The 19,281-nt window shown below is 48.1% G+C and overlaps 1 protein-coding gene across 6 annotated transcripts in view; it reads left to right on the top strand.

Annotated features, from left to right (window-relative positions):
• The first annotated feature begins 2,384 nt into the window (after nt 1–2,384).
• Nucleotides 2,385–19,281, top strand: part of GTPBP1 (GTP binding protein 1) — a 33,647-nt gene continuing 16,750 nt past the window's right edge. Inside the window, exons 1-4 of one of the 6 annotated variants that reach the window (XM_031656294.1) lie at nt 2,385–3,683; nt 6,322–6,433; nt 13,385–13,565; nt 14,462–14,810. In XM_031656294.1, the coding sequence (XP_031512154.1) occupies nt 3,492–3,683; nt 6,322–6,433; nt 13,385–13,565; nt 14,462–14,810 (834 nt within the window). In that variant the 5' untranslated portion in view covers nt 2,385–3,491. Of the gene's footprint in view, nt 3,684–3,737; nt 4,406–6,321; nt 6,434–13,384; nt 13,566–14,461; nt 14,811–19,281 lie in introns of those variants that run through there. The other 5 variants (XM_021921558.2, XM_003905547.5, XM_031656295.1 and 2 more) reach the window with 5 other exon arrangements.

Here is a 19,281-nt window from a genome sequence, read left to right as displayed (position 1 = left end):
CCCGCGCCCGGCTAATTTTTGTATTTTTTAGTGGGGGCGGGGTTTCACCGTGTTAGCCAGGATGGTCTCAATCTGCTGACCTCGTGATGCGCTCGCCTCAGCCTCCCAAAGTGGTGGGATTACAGGCCCGGCCCAAACGCGACTATTTTAACACCATTACGCTCAATGTTATAACTTAACACGCTGGAGTGCCTGCCACAGGGTGAGGAGCCCTCTGGCTCTGTCCAGCCAACTTCTGAATTACCTTAAATTTTTGTGGCCCGGCGTGGTGGCTCACCCCTGTAAAAATTAGCCAGGCATGGTGGCGGTCGCCTGTAGGCCCAGCTACTCGGGAGGCTGAGGCAGGAGAATGGCGTGAACCCCGGAGGCGGAGCTTGCAGTGAGCCGAGATCCTGCCACTGCACTCCAGCCTGAGCGACAGAGCAAGACTCCGTCTCAAAAAAAAAAAAAAAAAAAAAAAAATTGTAAGCTACTCACAGTTGTGGTTATATTTACATATGAATAGTTTGAGGGCTTGCTGTGCAGCAATCACTGTTCTAAGTGCTTTACGTATATTAGTTCATTTGCAGCTGATTTAATCCTGTTAGATACTTTATTTATTCAAAGGAGAAAATAAGCTCTGAGAAGTTAACTTGCTTAAGGTCACACACATATGGTATGTGAACCCAGTATATAGTGAATACAGAATTTGAACCTAGGCTCCAACTTTTCTTCAGAAAGACGTGTAGATGGGTAGGGTAAGGAATTCCTTCTCTAAAATGTCATAATAGAGTTCCCTGTTCAATTCAAAAGTACCTGCTCTGAGAGTTCTTTTCTGGGTAAAGGCTGTAGTGCAAAGGGCATGTTTTTTAGTTCGCTATCAGCAGTCAGCACATTTTGGACTTGAACCCTTTTTTTTTTTTATGAGACGGAGCTTCTCTCTTGTTGCCCCGGCTGGAGTGCAATGACTCAATCTCCGCTCACTGTGACCTCCGCCTCCCGGGTTCAAGCCATTCTTCTGCCTCAGCCTCCTGAGTAGCTGGGATTACAGGCATGCACCACCACACCCCTAATTTTGTATTTTTAGTAGAGACGGGGTTTCTCCATGTTGGTCAGGCTGGTCTCGAACTCCAGACTTCAAGTGATCCACCACTTAGCCTCCCAAAGTGTTCGGATTACAGGCATGAGCCACCGCGCCCAGCCGACTTGAACTCTTTGGAAGAGCCAGTTGGTGAGATGCTATCAATCTGGGCCATATAGGAAAAGCCAAAGTCTGTTTTTTAAAATTTTCTACTCTCAATACAGCACAATACTTCTGGTCACCAAAATGTGTGGATTTCTCCCCACCAGCAACCCATCAGTTCTGCAGGGGACACCAGCTGGATGTCCTCTGGTTCAATTCAATTCGTCTCACACTGTCTACCTGGAGATACTGTCAGATCCCACTGGTTAAGGGCTCAGTCCCACAAGACTGTGCCCCTCCTTCAGAAGCCAGTTATGAGTTCAGGCCTCTAGTACTTTGTTTCGTTTTGTTTTATTTTGTTTGTGAGACGGAATCTTACTCTGTTGCCCAAGCTTGAGTGCAGTCGTGTGATCTTGGCTCACTGCAACCTCTGCCCTCCCAGGTTCAAGGGATTCTCCTGCCTCAGCCTCCAGAGTAGCTGGGATTACAGGTGCATGCCACCATGCCCAGCTAATTTTTGTATTTTTGGTAGAGACAGCATTTCACCATGTTGGCCAGGCTGGTCTCGACCTCCTGACCTCTGGTGATCTACCCATCTCCGCCTCCCAAAGTGCTGGGATTACAAGTGTGAGCCACTGCTCCCAGCCCATATAGGATGGTGGTGAGCAATTTGGCAAGGAAGAAATTAAAAAGCACATAAGAACAGTATCAAGACCTTTGGACTCAGATGACTTCCTGTCCAAGATTCCCAGCTGTGTTTGTGCAAATAAGACTTGATAGTAAGCTGGGGCGGTGACTCATGCCTGTAATCCCAGCACTTTGGGAGGCCGAGGCGGGCGGATCACCAGAGGTTGGGAGTTCGAGACCACCCTGACCAACATGGAGAAACCCTGTCTTTACTAAAAATACAGAATTAGCCGGGTGTGGTGGCACATGCCTGTAATCCCAGCTGCTCAGGAGGCTGAGGCAGGAGACTTGCTTGAACCCAGGAGGCAGAGGTTGCGGTGAGCCGGAGATCGCGCCACTGCACTCCAGCCTGGGCAACAAGAGCGAAACTCTGTCTCAAAATTAAAACAAACAAAAAAAAAGAAAGACTTGATAGTAGTGGAAAACAGGGACAAGAAGACACTTTCTTTCTTCTTAGGTAGATCCCCAAAACTGAAAGCCATTTTCAGTCCTGCCACTTGCTCACTAAAGATTTAGGGTTTAGGTCCAAACCCTAAATCTTGGATTCCTTATCTTCTCAAACATGCTCTTGTTTGCTTGATGCCTGGGACGAGTGGCCAAGGCCGACGTTATTAGACGTTGGTTAATCCCTAATTTCGCCAGGCAATGATGGCCTAGGGTTTTCCGGTTTTTGAAACAGGAATTCAAGACACTAAAACTTGTGTTGATGGCATTTTGGGTTGGGGCTTTTCACAACTGATGACTCTGGAAAAATAACCCATGGGAAACTACCTTATGAGACCCTAGATCTCGGTTTAGCAGTTCACCACAAAAGTGGTGAGGTGTTTTTTTGGCTTTTAATTTTAGCTGCTTGCCTCTGTTTTTAGTTCGTGTGATTGTCTCCGCAAAGGCAGTGAATGTAGAATTCTCCCTAAGGTCAGCATTTAATTATTGCCTCACTCTGGCTGCTATAGTATTACAACTCTTGGAACGTACAGCATCGATCCTACTATTAAAGTTGCCTGGAGCATGCCAGCACGTTGGACATCGGCGTTCCAGCGACTGCCTCAGTCACTGAATCGAGTGGGAGGCTCATTTTGCAGTTTACTATCTCCGTGAGCGGGTCCAGGCGCGGGACGTGTTCTATGACTCGATTGGGTCCTGCCCCTGTCCGTCATCGGAAGGCTTACAGCGCCTACTGTTTTTCAGTACGATTTGCAGGCTCAGCGCCGCCTCTGGAAACAAGGAGAGTGAAGGGGCGTTGACAAGTAACGTTGTTTGTATTTCTCTCCTCATTGGATGGCTGTTGTGTCAGTCATACTCTTCTCTGCTCCCGTTGGCGGGAAGGCTTCAGGCGGGTAGCGGGGACTCGGTACTGCCCCCTCCCAAGCTGGGAGCAGGGCGCGTGACGTCTCAGACATTTGTTGTTGGGGTTTGGGCCTCATTAATTATTCATTAGGTACTTGAACGCTCTGCAGGGATTGGTGGCTGAGAGGCCTGGTCGACTGTTTCTTAGCTAGAGATACGTGACATCCAGTACGCGGCTGGAGAAGTTTTGCATAAATTATTCCGATAAGGAGCGGGGCGGAGCTCTGTGCATAGATTAGTCAAATGAGCCGGGGAGGGAGGGAAGCCGGCTACGAATTAGCCTAAGTTATTAAAGATGGCGGCGGAGCGCAGTCGCTCCGCGATGGACTCGCCGGTCCCGGCCTCTATGTTCGCCCCCGAGCCCAGCTCCCCGGGGGCGGCCAGGGCCGCGGCGGCCGCCGCCCGACTCCACGGCGGCTTTGACTCGGACTGCAGCGAGGACGGCGAGGCGCTCAACGGCGAGCCAGAGCTGGACCTCACCAGCAAGGTAGGCCCGGGCGGCGGCGGCGGGCGCTGAGGGGAGCGAGCGGCGGGCCGAGCAGTCTCCGGGGCGACGGCGGGGCCAGCGGCCGTCCTCTCCGCGGGGAGCGCGGAATGGGAGGAAGGGGCCGAGCCCGCCCACCTGCTGGTCTCCGGGACGTGCTGGGGCTTGCGGCGCGAGGGGCCGTCACCATGGTCCCCGCACCCACCTTGGCTCCCCGCGTCGCCAACCCAGCCTCCCGCCCTCCCGTCTCCCGCCGAGATCGCAACCCTTCGGCTCTGCCACGTGGAACGGGGGTGCCCGATGCCGGCAGCGCTCCGCGCGGTCCCTGTCCCCGCTCAGTGCCCCTCCCCGTTCTTCGGGTCCCCGCTTGAGGGGATTCGAAGACCTAGAATCTCCTCTCCCTGGACCGCGCGGGACAGCAGAAGGGCGAGGGGGCCCGGGCAGGGGGCCGAGACGCTCGCGAAGACAGGTAGTCGAAGAAAGGTAGTCGGAAGGCAGGGCAGGGTGGCAGCCGCGTCTCTTCCCAGACTCGGGAAAGGAAACAGAAAGTAGTCGCTCAGCTGGGGACGAGCATGTCCGAGAATGTCTACTTTTCGAGGCCACCCGAAACAAAATGGAAAGATGGGTAGGCTCCTTAGTCTCGCTATCCTGGGAGTGGAAGCTCATCTTGTATGAGTGGAGTAGTGAAGGACGTTTAAAACCGTGTCTTCTGAGCTGTCGAGAAGGTAGGCAGGAATTAAGGGCTCGCCAACGGCTTGACATTGTGAAGAACAGAAAAGTAAATATAAGATTTGACTGGTGTTTTGAAGGTGCTTAACGTTCCTTAGGGAAAGAATGCCAAGTTGGGAGTCAGACAGGGCTGAGTTCTCTTTCCTGCCCTACCATCGAAAGCCTCTGTGACGTTGTACAGATGGGTTGTAAAAATTAGAAATATATAATAAGACATCTAATAGTGCCTGATGCACTAGACTCAGTAAATGTTTGAAGTGAACGAGATAGTTCCTAATTTCCTGTGCAGATTAAATAGCAGTAGGTAAAAGACAGAACACCAATACCACCACTTACGTGTGTAGGATAGTTACAATAGACATTTTATCCAACTTTGAAAATATTTGTGACTTTTTATAGTTTATGGCGGCAGATTTGCATGAAACTTGGTCCTAAACTGGAAGGAACTTCCCCTGAAACCTAAGAAAGTTATTTTCAACTGCTCTTTGCCCTTCTAGTCTCAGTTGAGCACATGGAAGCCAGCTAGCCTGTCAAAATTGGTCCTGTCTTGTGCCTTTAATGCCATAATGAGGATGGCCAAACTTAGAGAGAGGGATGGCCAGGATGATGTAAAAGACCCAGGAAACATCCAGGTTACAATTACAAGCTCTGATGAGTCAACTCAGGAAGTTACAAGATTATGGACCTGACTCCAGAGCAAACAAACTGGATGTCAACACATGGTCAAGGTGCTGAAGAAACATGGTAGGAAATTGCAGGGCAGAGTTGCAAAGACGGTAGTACCTTCATTTCTTTTTAATATTCCTAGAAGTGTTATTTCATCACATAGCTGGGGAAGTCCTCACAATTAAAAAAAATCATATGTATATTATTGATGATCTCAAAAAGAAAAAGTGACGGTGTGGAGGGAGAGAAGGGTTGGATTGAATAGATTGATTCCAGAGGAACAGATTAGAAGCTAAAGGATCATATCCTTACAACAGTAAATGTGGAGACCTAAGGCTCCGAGAGCTTCCAAAGGGAGAAACACTTAGTGAATAGTGGTGGCTAGTTTCATCCAACAAGGTTTTTCTGGGAATGATTGGGTGAAGAAAACCTTGTAGTTTCACATTTATTGAGCTGTGGACTAGATGCTTTACATGTTATTATATTTGCTGTTTACAGTGGCCTTAGGATGCAGATAGTATTAACTCCGTTTTATAGATTGAAAAACTGAAACTCAGAGGGGTTAAATTCTTTGTCCAAGGTCACACAGGAGTAGTTAGAGAATGGGGTCTGATTGCCAAATGGCTTCCCCAAATAAGTGGTTGATACTTGAATGTTATTGGCAGACATTGGCAAAATGATGGTGGTAATACTCCTCGTAGTGGTAATGGTGATGGTGTTTTGTTGATGAAGATGAGTCTTGCAGGCAGTTTTCATTCCCAAATATTCAATATAGCTAAGAAGATAGAACAGAATTCTTTTGTTATCCTGGGAGCCACTGGCCTGTGGGTGGAGCGCATGGAGGTATATGAGGTAAATGTCCTGTGGGCTTCCAGATGTCAACTGCAGGTAGAAGCCTTTGGCATGTAGATGGAAGGAACTGTGCTTTCTATCCACAGTGCCATATTCTCAGTCACTTGGGTCCTGCCCCTCCTGTTAAGCAGCAGGAGGCAGGCTGCTTGTGCCCTCTTTACCATGGGTTATGGCTCAGACATACACATTTTAGTATATCATTTGGCTCATATAAGGCCTGAGGCTCAAAGGCTACTTCAGGAGAAGCAGAGAGGGCATGAAGGGGCTGTGCAGCTTTTTTAGATGAGGGTGCTGTGGGTTTCAGTCAGAATCTTTGGTTAGGCTATATTGATCGGCTTTGGCTGTGGTGCTCTTCTAGCAAGTGTGGTCCTAAGGCTGTTGGTTTCTTTTCTAGCTGGTTCTAGTGAGCCCTACTTCAGAGCAGTATGACAGCCTACTTCGGCAGATGTGGGAGAGGATGGACGAGGGATGCGGAGAGACCATATATGTCATTGGGCAGGGATCAGGTGAGCATAGTTTTCCTTTCACTTTATTTTAAAAAATTATTGGGCCGGGCGCGGTGGCCCTGCCGCCTGTAATCCCAGCACTTTGGGAGGCCAAGACAGGTGGATCACCTGAGGTCAGGAGTTTGAGACCAGCCTGGCCAACATGGTGAAACCCCATCTCTACTAAAAATACAAAAAGTTAGCTGAGCGTGGTGGCGGGTGCCTGTAATCCCAGCTACTCGGGAGGCTGAGGCAGGAGAATTGCTTGAACCTGGAAGGTGGAGATTGCAATGAGCCAAGATCGCACCATTGTGCTCCAGCCTAGGAAACAAGAGTGAAACTTTGTCTCAAAAAAAGTAAAAATTATTTAGAGCACATTTTCCCCTCTTTTTCAACTTTTCTGCTTATGTGTCTTAGTTACAGTGATTCTTTAGTGTCTGCAGAACTGTTTGGAGTACATGAAAGTACAAAGCGAATGTTAATTCTGACCTTAGTGGCCATGATATGGTTGACTTGAAAGATTCACTTTCCAAGCAGTTTTATAGATGCTTCCTTTTTGCCTCCAGTACTCTCCATTTGCATAAGAGGAAATGAAGCACAAAGCAAAGGAACTTCTTGTCTAAGGTAATAGGGCAAGCCATAGTTAGGTCTAGAATTAAGCTTATTCCTGGGCTGCTGGAGGTCTTCCCTTCCAAGCTCTGTTTATAGATCCCATTGCTACTTATTTTCTGCTTAGCTGAGGACCTCTGTGATTCTTCTTGGTGTCAGCAAAGAAAAGATGCCCAGAATTCCTCTCTTCAGTCAGGCTCCTTGCCCCAGACCATACTGACCATTTAGTCTGGATAGCTGGGATAACAGAGGTCATCAGACACATAGACTTGTAACCATTCTGAAAGGGACTAGTTATTGTTCTCCAAGCTGCTTATTCCTTGTAACAGAACCTACTATTTTAGAGGAAGGCAGCCCTTACAACAATCCCAGAGTATATTACGGTTTTTTTTCCCCTGGATGCTCCTAGTTGACAACTTCCATACAAGACCTGCTTACCTTCGTCTTCATTATGGAATTATCTTTGCTGAAATGACAGCTGGGGATGTTAACGATTACGATTCAGCCCATACCAGCACTTGTCTCTGTCATCTTTGCAGGAAGTCCAGGTGGGCCTGGATGCATCATTAAAGAAACACTTTCCTTTGCTGAATGTAGGCTTTGTAAAGCCAGGTAGTAATTCTTTTGTAGTTTGAGTTGAAGATTGAAGAAATCTCAAAACCATTCTTAAACTATTTGACACATATCTATTAAGTATCTTCTAAGGCTTGCGACTGTTGCAAAGCTCTTTTGGAAACTTAAAATCCAGTCCCTGCCCCAAGGAGGAAAGAAAGCATATACACAAATAATCTCCATGGGAAACAGTATTTGGAAATGTAAGAGTGACATAAGGAAGAAGGATTTGCTCTCCAGATGCAGCTGTGCCTTCCTTTGAAATATCTTTCATATCTGTTCTTTCCTTCCCATCCTTGCTGCTACCTCCCTAGATGCGGGTCTTACCACCTAAAGGAAGGCATGGTCAGAGAGATAGGCAAACTAAGAGGTTGCGCATCAAGAAAGGAAGAGAGTTGATTAGCATTATCAAGTGTTACAGAGGCAGCAGTGAGTGCCAGGTTCAAAAGAAAAAACATTCCATTTGTTGACCAGGAGATCATTGGTAGCCTTTTGAAGCTTTGATGTCAGGTGCACATCTGGCCTGCTCTAATAAGATGAACCACTCAAAGATCACTTAATGATTGTAGAATTTCAGGAACCACATATAGGTTAATTTTGACAAGTGTTGAGTCTGTTCTTTGAAGACCCAGATTCTTAAGACTCCCTTTTCCCCTCATCCTTTTATGTGGACTCAGTGAATTTTACCATGCCTTGACAACTCACAACTAATTAACCCACCCATGGCAAAGCGTAAGATGTCAGACATTTATTAACACATCTGTATACCCAAACATCATCCTCGAATCCACCAGGTGGATGCCATTAGATTCATAGTGACTCCTCCTGCTGGAATTATTTACAAATAGAGATCATAACTAGTTAAACAAGTTGAATATTAAACAGAAGATGAACCCAGATACAGGGCCCCAAGGAGTCAGTTTCATCAGTGATTCCCTTGCTGCTTCACCTCTGTTTATCACGTCCTTTCTCTGTAAAATGGGAATAATGACACCTTCTTCATCCTACCTCAGAGAAATTTTGCATAGAGAAATGAGACATTTAAAAATTATAACCAGTGTAGAGGAATGTGCTCTTTAAGTATACATTCTTAATGTTGTTATTTTAAAAGGGGGCAGTCTGGCCTAATCTATAGGATCTGGAGCCTGGCAGGCCTGGATTTGCCTACTGAATCTTTTCCTTGTCTTAAAATGGGGATAATAATAGAATCTCTCCCATGGTGTAGTAGTGAAGATTAAATGAGAATTCGAGGAGATCATCGGGAATAGTAAGCATTACATAAGTGTTAGCTAGTATTAGTAGTTGCAGTAATAATTGTTTTAAGGGTCCCAGGTTGTAGTTGATTTATCGTGAGATTTCTTTCAAAAAGAAGGCTCATGCCTATAATGCCAGCACCTTGGGAGGCCAAGGTGGGCCAATCACTTGAGGTCAGGAGTTCGAGACCAGCCCGGCCAACATAGTGAAACCCCATCTCTACTAAAAATGCAAAAAATTAGCTGGCATGGTGGTGCACTGCTGTAATCCCAGCTACTCAGGAGGCTAAGGCACAAGAATCACTTGAACCCGGGAGGTGGAGGTTGCAGTGAGCTGAGATGGTGAGTGAGACTCTGTCTCAAAAGAAAAACAATAAAAAATAAAATAAAAGTTCAGGGGACCTAGGAGGAGTATTAAGTCTTTTAAAATTATTATGATTATGATTATGATGATGATTATTATTTTTGAGACAGAGTTTCTTTCTGTCGTCCAGGCTGGAGTGCAGTCGTGCGATCTCGGCTCACTGCAACCTCTGCCTCCTGGGTTCAAGCAGTTCTCCCACCTCAGCCTCCCAAGTAGCTGGGACTACAGGTGCCCACCACCACGCCTGGCTAATTTTTGTATTTTTAGTAGGAACAGGGTTTCACCATGTTGCCTAGGCTGGTCTCGAACTCCTGACCTCAGGTGATCTGCCCCCACTTCAGTCTCCCGAAGTGCTGGGATTACAGATATGAGCCACCGCACCTAGCCGAGGAGTACTAAGTCTTTGTGGAAGAGTCAGGAAAGGCTGTGAAGAGGAGCTGCCCCTTTAATTGATTCTAAAGAATGAGTAGGAATTTTCCAGGTAGATGGAGGGAATAGTGAATGGGCAGAGGAAACCATTCTCACAAAGGTGTGGAGGCATTGGAGACAGGAATATATAGTGGACCAGAAGTAATCCAGTGGGATGAGTGGAGAGTATGAGGTCCTGCGTGGTAGGAGGAGAGGCTGGGCAGAGGAAGGCAGGGCTCAGATTCTCAGGGTCCTTAAATGCCAGGCCACAGAGGTTAGACTTTTATTCTGAAAGTCTAGGGAGTCTTTGCAGCCTGTAGAAGAGGAGAATACATATAAGAAAGGTAACTGAGCCGGCAGGATGGAAATCTGATTAGAGTCTGGCATGGCTGAATATGTGGCCTTTAGTAATTGGACCTCTGCAGCTTTTCTCCTCCACCTTTGTCTCCACCTCCACAGAGTAAGGAATGTGATGCATGCTGGAGACGGGTAATGTGACTGACCGAGAGCCCTGATGGACAAGGTGACATTGGTGATAGCCCTTGGTGGGGAGCAGGACCTGAAAGAACAGGGGCAGGGGAGATTGAATAGAATTTTGCCAGCCTTCTCAGGAACACTCCCAGCAAGCCCTTCTCTAACCCGGAAGGCTTTCACAGCTCACTTGGCCATGCATTTAGAAACTACTCATGCCAGCCGCTCCCTCTTTGTTCATTTGTTTTACATTTTACAAACATTTGAGGACTTGATGTAGGAAAGGCATTGGTTGTGGGGCATCAGGAAATTGTTGCGGTATGTTCCTTGTTTTCAAGATGCTTATGTGTTGTGCGGGGAGGGGAGGATGTGTATCCAAAACACTGTTGCACAAGGCAGTACTTTGCAAATGTAAGGGAGACACAGACGTTTGTGGGCAGAATGAGTAGGATTTTGCCAGGAGGAGATGCACTGTTAGGCTTCCAGGATAGGAAATCATGAGCAAAGGTATAGAGCTAGGACCGTGCAGAAAACCCCAGCACAAGGAAGGGGAGTGCTGCGTGTGTGATGGGGCCGCTTGCACTGGGACAGAGCTTACAAGGGGAGAGTGAGGAGGGAGTATGGCACAAATGGGGAGGCTGTTAAGCAGCTGGGCCTGGGGAGCCATTCAGAGGCTTTGACTTGAAGTGACAGCATCAGAGCTGTGCTTTATTTAGGACCTTAAGGGGTTGGTTGGAGGGAATAGACTGAATTTGTAAAGACAAAAGTTAAGAGTCTGTTGTGGTGGTTCAGGTAGAATAAGAGCCTGAATCAGGCTGGTGGCTGTGGATTGGCAAAAAGGGCAGACATCAGGGAAGGAGGCAAGGTAAAATGCTAGAATCAGCAGGACTGGACTGAGAAGACTGGTGGCTAGAGAAGATGGTATTGTCATTGTCAGAAATAAAGAAGGAACTGGTCAGGCAGTAAGAGGAACCCTTGCTCTGGAGGAAAAGGCTCTAGGTTTGGAATCTGAAGACCTGAACTCATGGCCCCTCCCAGCTCTGAGATCTCCCTAGGTTCTTTTTACCCCACTGTTAATAGGGAACAGTAATGCCTACCTCATAAGATTACAGTGAGAAATAAAATGCTTTATTAACATTGTTAGTGTTTGTGCTGTTTAAAAGAGGGTTGGGGTGGGTGTTGAATTTGGATATCAGACTTCTAGGAGGTATCATCCAGGCAGTTGGAAATTCAGTCTGGAGTTCTGGGCATAGGATGGTGTTAGGAATGAGTGTTTTTATAGTTTTCAAAATGACAGCTGAAGCCATAGAACAGGATGGCCAAGGGGAAAGTTTGGAGAAAACAGAACAGGACCACTGACAGACTACTGGAAAAGACTGGCATTCAGGAGACAGGAGCTGGGGGACAGGGGTGGGGAGGCACATCAGGAGAGGTCAGGTGATGCGCGAGCAGGGCAGGAGGGAAGTGCTTCAAGAGGGAAAGGCAGAGTGACCAGCAGTATCGAATGCTGTGGGAGTCAAGAAGAGGGCATTAGATAGAGAGTTTAGAAGGCCACTGGTGGGCCAGGCATGATGACTCACGCCTGTAATCCCAGCACTTTGGGAGGCCGAGGTGGGCGGATCACTTGAGGTCAGGAGTTCGAGACCAGCCTGGCCAACATGGTGAAACCCTGTCTCTACTAAAAATACAAAACTTAGCCGGGCATGATGGCGGGTTCCTGTAATCCCAGCTACCTCGGAGGCTGAGGCAGGAGAATCGCTTGAACCCGGGAGGCAAAGGTTGCAGTGAGCCGAGATCGCGCCACTGCACTCCAGCCTGGGCGACAAAGCGAGACTCCGTCTCAAAAAAGGCCATTGGTGGCATGTGACAGCTGCGGTTTCTTCTGTAGTGGGCAGATTCCCAGTGAGTAGATGGTGGGGTAGTACAGTCAGCATGCATTGATGACTCTCGAGATGTTTGATGGTGAAAGGAAAAACAGGAGATGGTAGCTTTGCAGATAAGCAGGGGCAAGGGAAAGGGGGTGGTTTTCCTTTCCTTAGTTTAGGAGCTTGTTTGGAGTGGGAGGAGGAGAAGAAGAGACAAGGAGAATACTTGGTGTGGGGGAAGAGAATCACACATGCTGAAGGGGTTAGCCAGCTAGGGAAGGAACAGGGGCGCTTGGAGACAGGACAGCTGGGAAAGGCTGAGGGAGTGATTGTGGAAATTAAATCCAACACGTCACGGAAAGCAGCTGACAGGTTGTCATGTAGTAGGAGCTCAATAACTGTTTCGTCGGTTGGTCCTGCCTTCTGTCTGATTCCCTTCCTTGTCCTGAGCTCAAACTCATTTCTCCAGCTGCTTGCTGGACATACCACCTGAGCCACCTCAGTTAAAAATCTTATCTCTAAAATGATTCTGAGTTCCTCCCCCATTTTCCTCCATCTTTCTGTCGTCATCATCTCTTGCCTGCATTATTAGAATTACTTCCTAACTGGACTCCCCCTTACTGGTCTCTCACTTGCTGGTGCACACTCGGCACTGCTACCCAGGAGATCTTTTTAACCCACAGCCATCTGATCATGTTACTCCCCTGCCTCAGCCCACGGGTGTCTCACTGCCTGGTGCAGAAGGTGTGTCGCTGCTGTCCGTCTGTTGTGCTGCTTCCACCTCTCATGTGGTCTCCCGCCACTCCATGTCACCCATCCTGCTCCCCAACACACTGAGCTGCTTCCTGGTCCCTGAACGTGCCATGATCTGCCACGCCACGCTTTGTTCCTCTGGCTAGGATGTCCTTCCTCCTTCTGCAGGCCCAGCACTTGTTGACCTAGCTTGGCGTCAGTCCTCTGCAAAACTGTCCTCGGCTTCCCCAGGCAGTGCTTTATGTTCTGTTCGCACAGTCCTAGAGTGCAGCACGTGAGCTGTATTGCAATTAATTAATTTCCTGTCTGCCTCCCCCACTGGGCTGTGAGCTCACTAGGGGCACCTGTAGTCCTAGTACCCAGCATGAGGCTTGGCATAAAACCTGGGAGAGCCTCAGTGACTGTTATTGAATGAATTAGCGAATGCTCTGCTTGATGGGGAGGTCTGTGGCACTGTCATGTTTTAACTTGGTGTGTGCCCAGGTTTTCTCTCAGGTAGAAAGGACCCCAGGGGTTCCTCTGCAGTGCTGGGGTCACGGGGTGGTAGCCTTTGTTAGGTGGGGTTCCTGGCTGGCTGGTTGGCACGCTGGTTGGTCAGGACTCTCTCTCCTGCTGATGTCTGGGCTCTTGTCACCAGATGGGACTGAGTATGGGCTGAGTGAAGCTGACATGGAGGCCTCCTATGCCACAGTGAAGAGCATGGCGGAACAGATAGAGGCCGATGTCATCCTTCTGCGGGAACGGCAAGAAGCTGGGGGACGCGTGCGTGATTACCTGGTCCGGAAACGAGTAGGAGACAATGACTTCCTGGAGGTCAGGTGAGGAGGTCTCAGGACGGTTTGGGGTCCCCATTCTTTTTTTCTTTTCTTTCTTCCCTTTTTTTTTTTTTTTTTTATGAGATGGAGTCTCGCTCTGTCACCCAGTCTGGAATGCAGTGGCGCAATCTCGGCTCACTGCAACCTCCACCTCCCGGGTTCACGCCATTCTCCTGCCTCAGCCTCCCAAGTAGCTGGGACTACAGGTGCCCGCCACCACACCCGGCTAATTTTTTGTATTTTTAGTAGAGACCAGGTTTCACCGTGTTAGCCAGGATGGTCTCGATCTCCTGACCTCATGATCCGCCCGTCTTGGCCTCCCCAAGTGCTGGGATTACAGGCGTGAGCCACCGCACCCGGCCGGGGTCCCCATTCTTCATGGAGGTTGGTGACTGAGCCTGTGGCACTCAGCATGTCAGCTCCATCCTTTCCCCTCCTGAGGAACGGAAAGAAGTGTCCGGGGACGTGGTGGCTTCTTGCTCTAATTCTGCACTTCCCTGTCCCTTTGGAAGGAGCACAAGAGAGGCCAGCCGTGCATTCTGTGGTCATTCTCTGTGGGTTTGTTTCTTTTCCCTTCAGCCTGTGAGCCTGGAAACCAGGGTCATGGAGAAGAGCCTTTTGTGCCTCTGGTAGCCTTGCGGCTCTTCCTGGCAGCACCCGCAAGCTAGTGGGAGTTAAGGGAGATAGCTGCTGTGGGAGTCTGGACCCTTCTGATGACTTTTTAGCAGCAGCTCCAGGAACCTTCCCACTGTGCTCCTCCTGCTCAAGGAGGAGCTGTGAGCCGGAGGGGATCAGGGCAAGCCTGGACTTGCGGATCCAGTTACTGGGGTTGTGAGTGGTCACTCCACTTCACTCACGCACTAACTCTCACACAGATGTATGGGTTCATCTACACGCAGGGTAGCAGTGGTGGGCAACGTGGATGCTGGCAAAAGCACGCTTCTGGGGGTCCTGACACATGGGGAGCTGGACAATGGCCGAGGTTTTGCCCGCCAGAAACTCTTCCGCCACAAACATGAAATTGAATCTGGTCGCACCAGCAGTGTAGGCAACGACATTCTGGGCTTTGACAGTGAAGGCAATGTAGTGAACAAGCCTGACAGCCATGGCGGCAGCCTGGAGTGGACCAAGATTTGTGAGAAGTCCACTAAAGTCATTACCTTCATCGACTTGGCTGGTCATGAGAAGTACCTGAAAACCACTGTCTTCGGCATGACAGGCCATCTGCCTGACTTCTGCATGCTCATGGTGAGTGGGAGGCGCCCCAAGGAGGAGAGGCTTCAGCAGGGCTGCATGGGTCTGGTTATGTCCAAATCTGAACTGTTCTGAGACTGAGGCCTGTTGGTTTGGGGCTTTAACATCGGGTAAGGCTGGCAAGTTTTGCAGGGGTGCCCAGTCCTCTGAGTAATGGTCTTCTCAAGGCTTGAACCTTGATCTCTCCCATACATTAGGCTAGGGAAGAGATCCTCTTGGTAAAAACCAGGTACCCTTGAAGACCTGTCATATTTTTTGCAGAGGCATAGAGGAGGGTTTCTCCTGGGGCTTACTTGTTACATTCAGAAATGTTTTCTGCAGAAGATTGGGCTACTTTGAGGAGGTGACACCAGGTAGGTAGTACCTTCAGAGGGGGAGGCCTGGGGAGGAAATGGAGAAGACAGCCATAGGAGGCACAGGCCACATTCGAGAGGCCCTGAAGGGTGGCCTCCTGGAGCCTGGGAAGAGGATAGGCCAGTGCACAGCCCTTGTTGAGAGGCTCCTGTGTGTCTGGTACTATGTGAGGTCTGATGATACAGCAATGAATGGGACTGTCCAGAGGCTCCCAAAAAGCTTAGGGTCAAGTGTGATTAAATTTTTAAGTAACTATTCCTGCTAGGAACATTAAAAACAACCAGGCCGGGCGCGGTGGCTCACGCCTGTAATCCCAGCACTTTGGGAGGTCGAGGTGGGTGGATCACGAGGTCAGGAGATCAAGACCGTCCTGGCTAACACAGTGAAACCCCGTCTCTACTAAAAATACAAAAAATTAGCCAGGCGTGGGTGCAGGCGCCTGTAGTCCCAGCTACTCAGGAGGCTGAGACAGGAGAATGGCCTGAACCCCGGGAGGCGGAGCTTGCAGCTAGCCGAGATCTCGCCACTGCACTCCAGCCTGGGCGACAGAGCAAGACTCCATCTCAAAAAAAAAAAAAACAAAACAAAAAAATTTTAAGCAGCTTATCTAATGGATTAACTGAGAAAGAAAGGGAGCAGAGGACTCCGTGTTGGATCCCATTGCTAAGCTTGCCTTTGTGAGCCACTGATCTTCCTCCCTGGACAGACAGTGGGAGTGCCGAGGGGAGTGGCAAGGCCTATAACCTTGTGCACATCTCCACAGCTTTCACAGCAGGAGGGAGGGCGGGAAGGGAGAGAGTCAGAGAGACACATGCCTTGAGTGTTCCCTTGGCTAGGCCTTCCCAAAACCCTTCCCCATTTCTCAATTCCTTCAGCTGCCTGTATTAATAAATGTAGTAAACATAAGCATCTGTTCATAGCAGACTTGATCAAATTGCTGCACAAACACAGGTTCTCAAGCAAATTCTCCCCAAACTGGAGAGCCGTAAAGAGAGGCAGAGCATGCTGTGTGAACACTCGTAGGCTCTCTGCCTGAGGCTTTTGGGACCTCAGCATGCCTTCATTTTCCATGTCCTTGAATGTTGCAAAGGGCCATGACCAGCTTCTTGACTGGGCTGAGGAAAGCTGCTTGCCAGGAAGGGATCTTAGCAGAAGATCCAGAGGGCGTATTTGGGGAAGTTGTTGGGTTAATATTAAGAAGGGTACAGAAACTGATTGAGAATAAGCATTTTTCCAGCTGAGCTACAGTGAGTAAGACCAATTAATGGAAATGTCTTCACCCTGGACAAAATGTTACATATGTATTATCTGACTTTTTGGTTGTGATCCAAATATTAACATTTCTGCAGAAAACAATGAGATATTTCATTATAGTCCCATGGCATTCAACTTCTAGGAAAAAATATTTAAAATATATAGAAAACAGAGCCGGAGAGCACTCTCTTCTCCAGGTTGGGAAGAGCAAAAACAAATCTGCCTTGGGTTGGAATGGTGGCTAAAGGACATGGGAAGACATAGGGAAGACTGTGGAGGTGTCCTGGTGGAGGGAGGGGGATGTGCCAGCTGGGGTGACTCATCTGGGAGCCATGGAAACCCAGTGGGCATCTCCATGACACACTGGAATGGATAGGGTGCTGTGTAAACACATCATGGCAGTTTTTCTTTCAGATTTTCTTCTAGTTTAGTATGGTACAAAATAGTGAAAAGTTTCCTCCCAGAGGCAACCAGGATTTCCAGTTTCTTGTGTACCTGCCGGAGATATTTTGTACTCAGACTAGCAAATTTGCATATATACTCTCCCTCCAATTTTAAACCTTCAGAAAAGGTCAGAGAATAGTATAACGAATACCATAAACCCACCACTTAGATTCAGCAATCATTAACATTTTGCCATATTTATATGTATAATATATATATGGTGGGTACATACGTGTTTATATGTTTTTTATTTACTTAATTTTTTTTTTTTGAGATGGAGTCTTGCTCTGTCACCCAGGCTGGAGTGCAATTGTGCGATATCAGCTCACTTCAGCCTCTGCCTCTTGGGGTCAAGTGATTCTCCTGCCTCAGCCTCCTGAGTAGCTGGGATTACAGGCACGCGCCACCACACCCAGCTAATTTTTAGTATTTTTAGTAGAGACAAGGTTTCACCGTGTTGGCCAGGCTGGTGTGGAACTCCTGACCTCCAGCAATCTGCCCACCTTGGCCTCCCAAAGTGCTGGGATTAGAGGCATGAGCCACCGCACCCAGCCCGATTTAATATTTTTTAAAGAGACAAAGCCTCACTCTGTCACCCAGGCTAGAGTGCGGTAGTGCGACTATAGTTCACTATAAGCTTTCAAACTCCTGGGCTCAAGGGATCCTCCCATCTCAGCCTCTCAAGTACCTAGGACTATAGGCGTGCACAACCACGCCTGGCTAATACTAATCTTTTTAGAGACGAGATCTTGCCATGTTGCCCAGGCTGGTCTCAAAACTCTTGACTTGAAGTAATCCTCCCACCTTGGTGCCTCCCACAGTGCTGGGATTACAGGTGTGAGCCACCCTGCCCAGCCAAGTATATATGTTTAGTTTTTTGTTTTTTGTTTTTTTTTTCTGAATCACTTGAAAATAGTGGAAATGTCTTCACCCCGGACAAAGTCACAATGTAGACATTGTGACTTTTCACTCCCAAACACTTCAGCATACAGCTCCTAAAAGTAAGGCCTGTCTCCTACTGTTTTTACAATCAAGAAAATGAAGAATAGTTACCTAATATCCTCAAATATCTAGTCTGTATTTATATTATTTCAGATGTTTCCCAAATATCTTTCAGCTGCTTTTTTTAAGCCATGAATCAGTCACCACTTATCCCCCACCGCCTTTTATTTTCTTTGAGATGGAGTCTTGCTCTGTTGCCCAGGCTGGAGTGCCGTGGCACAATCTTGGCTCACTGCAACCTCCACCTCCTGAGTTTAAGCGATTCTCCTGCCTCAGCCTCCTGAGTAGCTGGGATTACAGGCACCCGCCACCATATGCAGCTAATTTTTTTTTATTATTATTTTTAGTAGAGAAGGGGTTTCAGCATGTTGGCCAAGCTGGTCTCGAATTCCTAATCTCAGGTGATCCACCCGCCTTGGCCTCCCAAAGTGCAGGGATTACAGGCATGAGCCACCATGTCCAGCTGACCACTCATCTCTTTTTATGATAGCATTCCATATACAACTTACTTTTTTTTTCCACCTGTTAAAAGCATATTTTGGAGATTAGTTCATATCAGTAGATAAGAATTTTTTCCTTCTTTTGTACAGCACATTTCATACATGTGCCCTGATTTATGTAACTAGTCATTATGGTGATATTTGGAAACATTTGTTGTTACTGGAAGGATAGTAACAGTAATAACAGGTGCAGTTGCTTAAACACGTAGTTCATGCTAGTTGTATGCTGGACCCTTCATGTGTGTTGTGACATTTAAACATCAAGTGACCCTCTGAAGTGGATATTGTTATCCCCATTTTATAGATGGGGAAACTGAGGGCCAGTGATGTTAAGTTGAATCCATTTGTTGTTGTTGTTGTTTATGAGACACAGTCTCGCTCTGTTACCCAGGCTAGAGTGTAGTAGCTCGATCATGGCTCACTGCAGCCGCAACCTCCCAGGCTCAAGTGATCCTCCCACCTCGCCTCCAAAGTAGCTGAGACTACAGCATATGCTGCCATACCCAGCTAATTTTTCTTTTTGTTTTTGCCGGGGGGGAAGCGAGTTTCACTCTTGTTGCCTAGGCTGGAGTGCAATGGCGTGATCTCGACTCACCACAACCTCCACCTCCCAGGTTCAAGCGATTTTCCTGCCTCAGCCTCCTGAGTAGCTGGGATTACAGGCATGTGCCACCATACCCGGCTAATTTTGTATTTTAGTAGAGACAGGGTTTCTCTCATGTTGTTCAGGCTGGTCGTGAACTCCCGACCTTAGGTGATACGCCTGCCTTGACCTCCCAAAGTGCTAGGGTTATAGGAGTAATCCTCTGTGCCCGGCCTTAATTTTTGTATTTTTTTGTAGAGACGGGGTCTTACCAGGTTGTCCAGCCTGGTCTCAAACTCCTGACCTCAAGTGATCTGCCTGCCTTGGC

This window comes from Papio anubis, chromosome 16 (assembly GCF_008728515.1).
Source record: "Papio anubis isolate 15944 chromosome 16, Panubis1.0, whole genome shotgun sequence".
In the NCBI taxonomy this organism is placed as follows: domain Eukaryota; kingdom Metazoa; phylum Chordata; class Mammalia; order Primates; family Cercopithecidae; genus Papio; species Papio anubis.
This window is presented reverse-complemented; position numbering and strand designations above follow the sequence as displayed.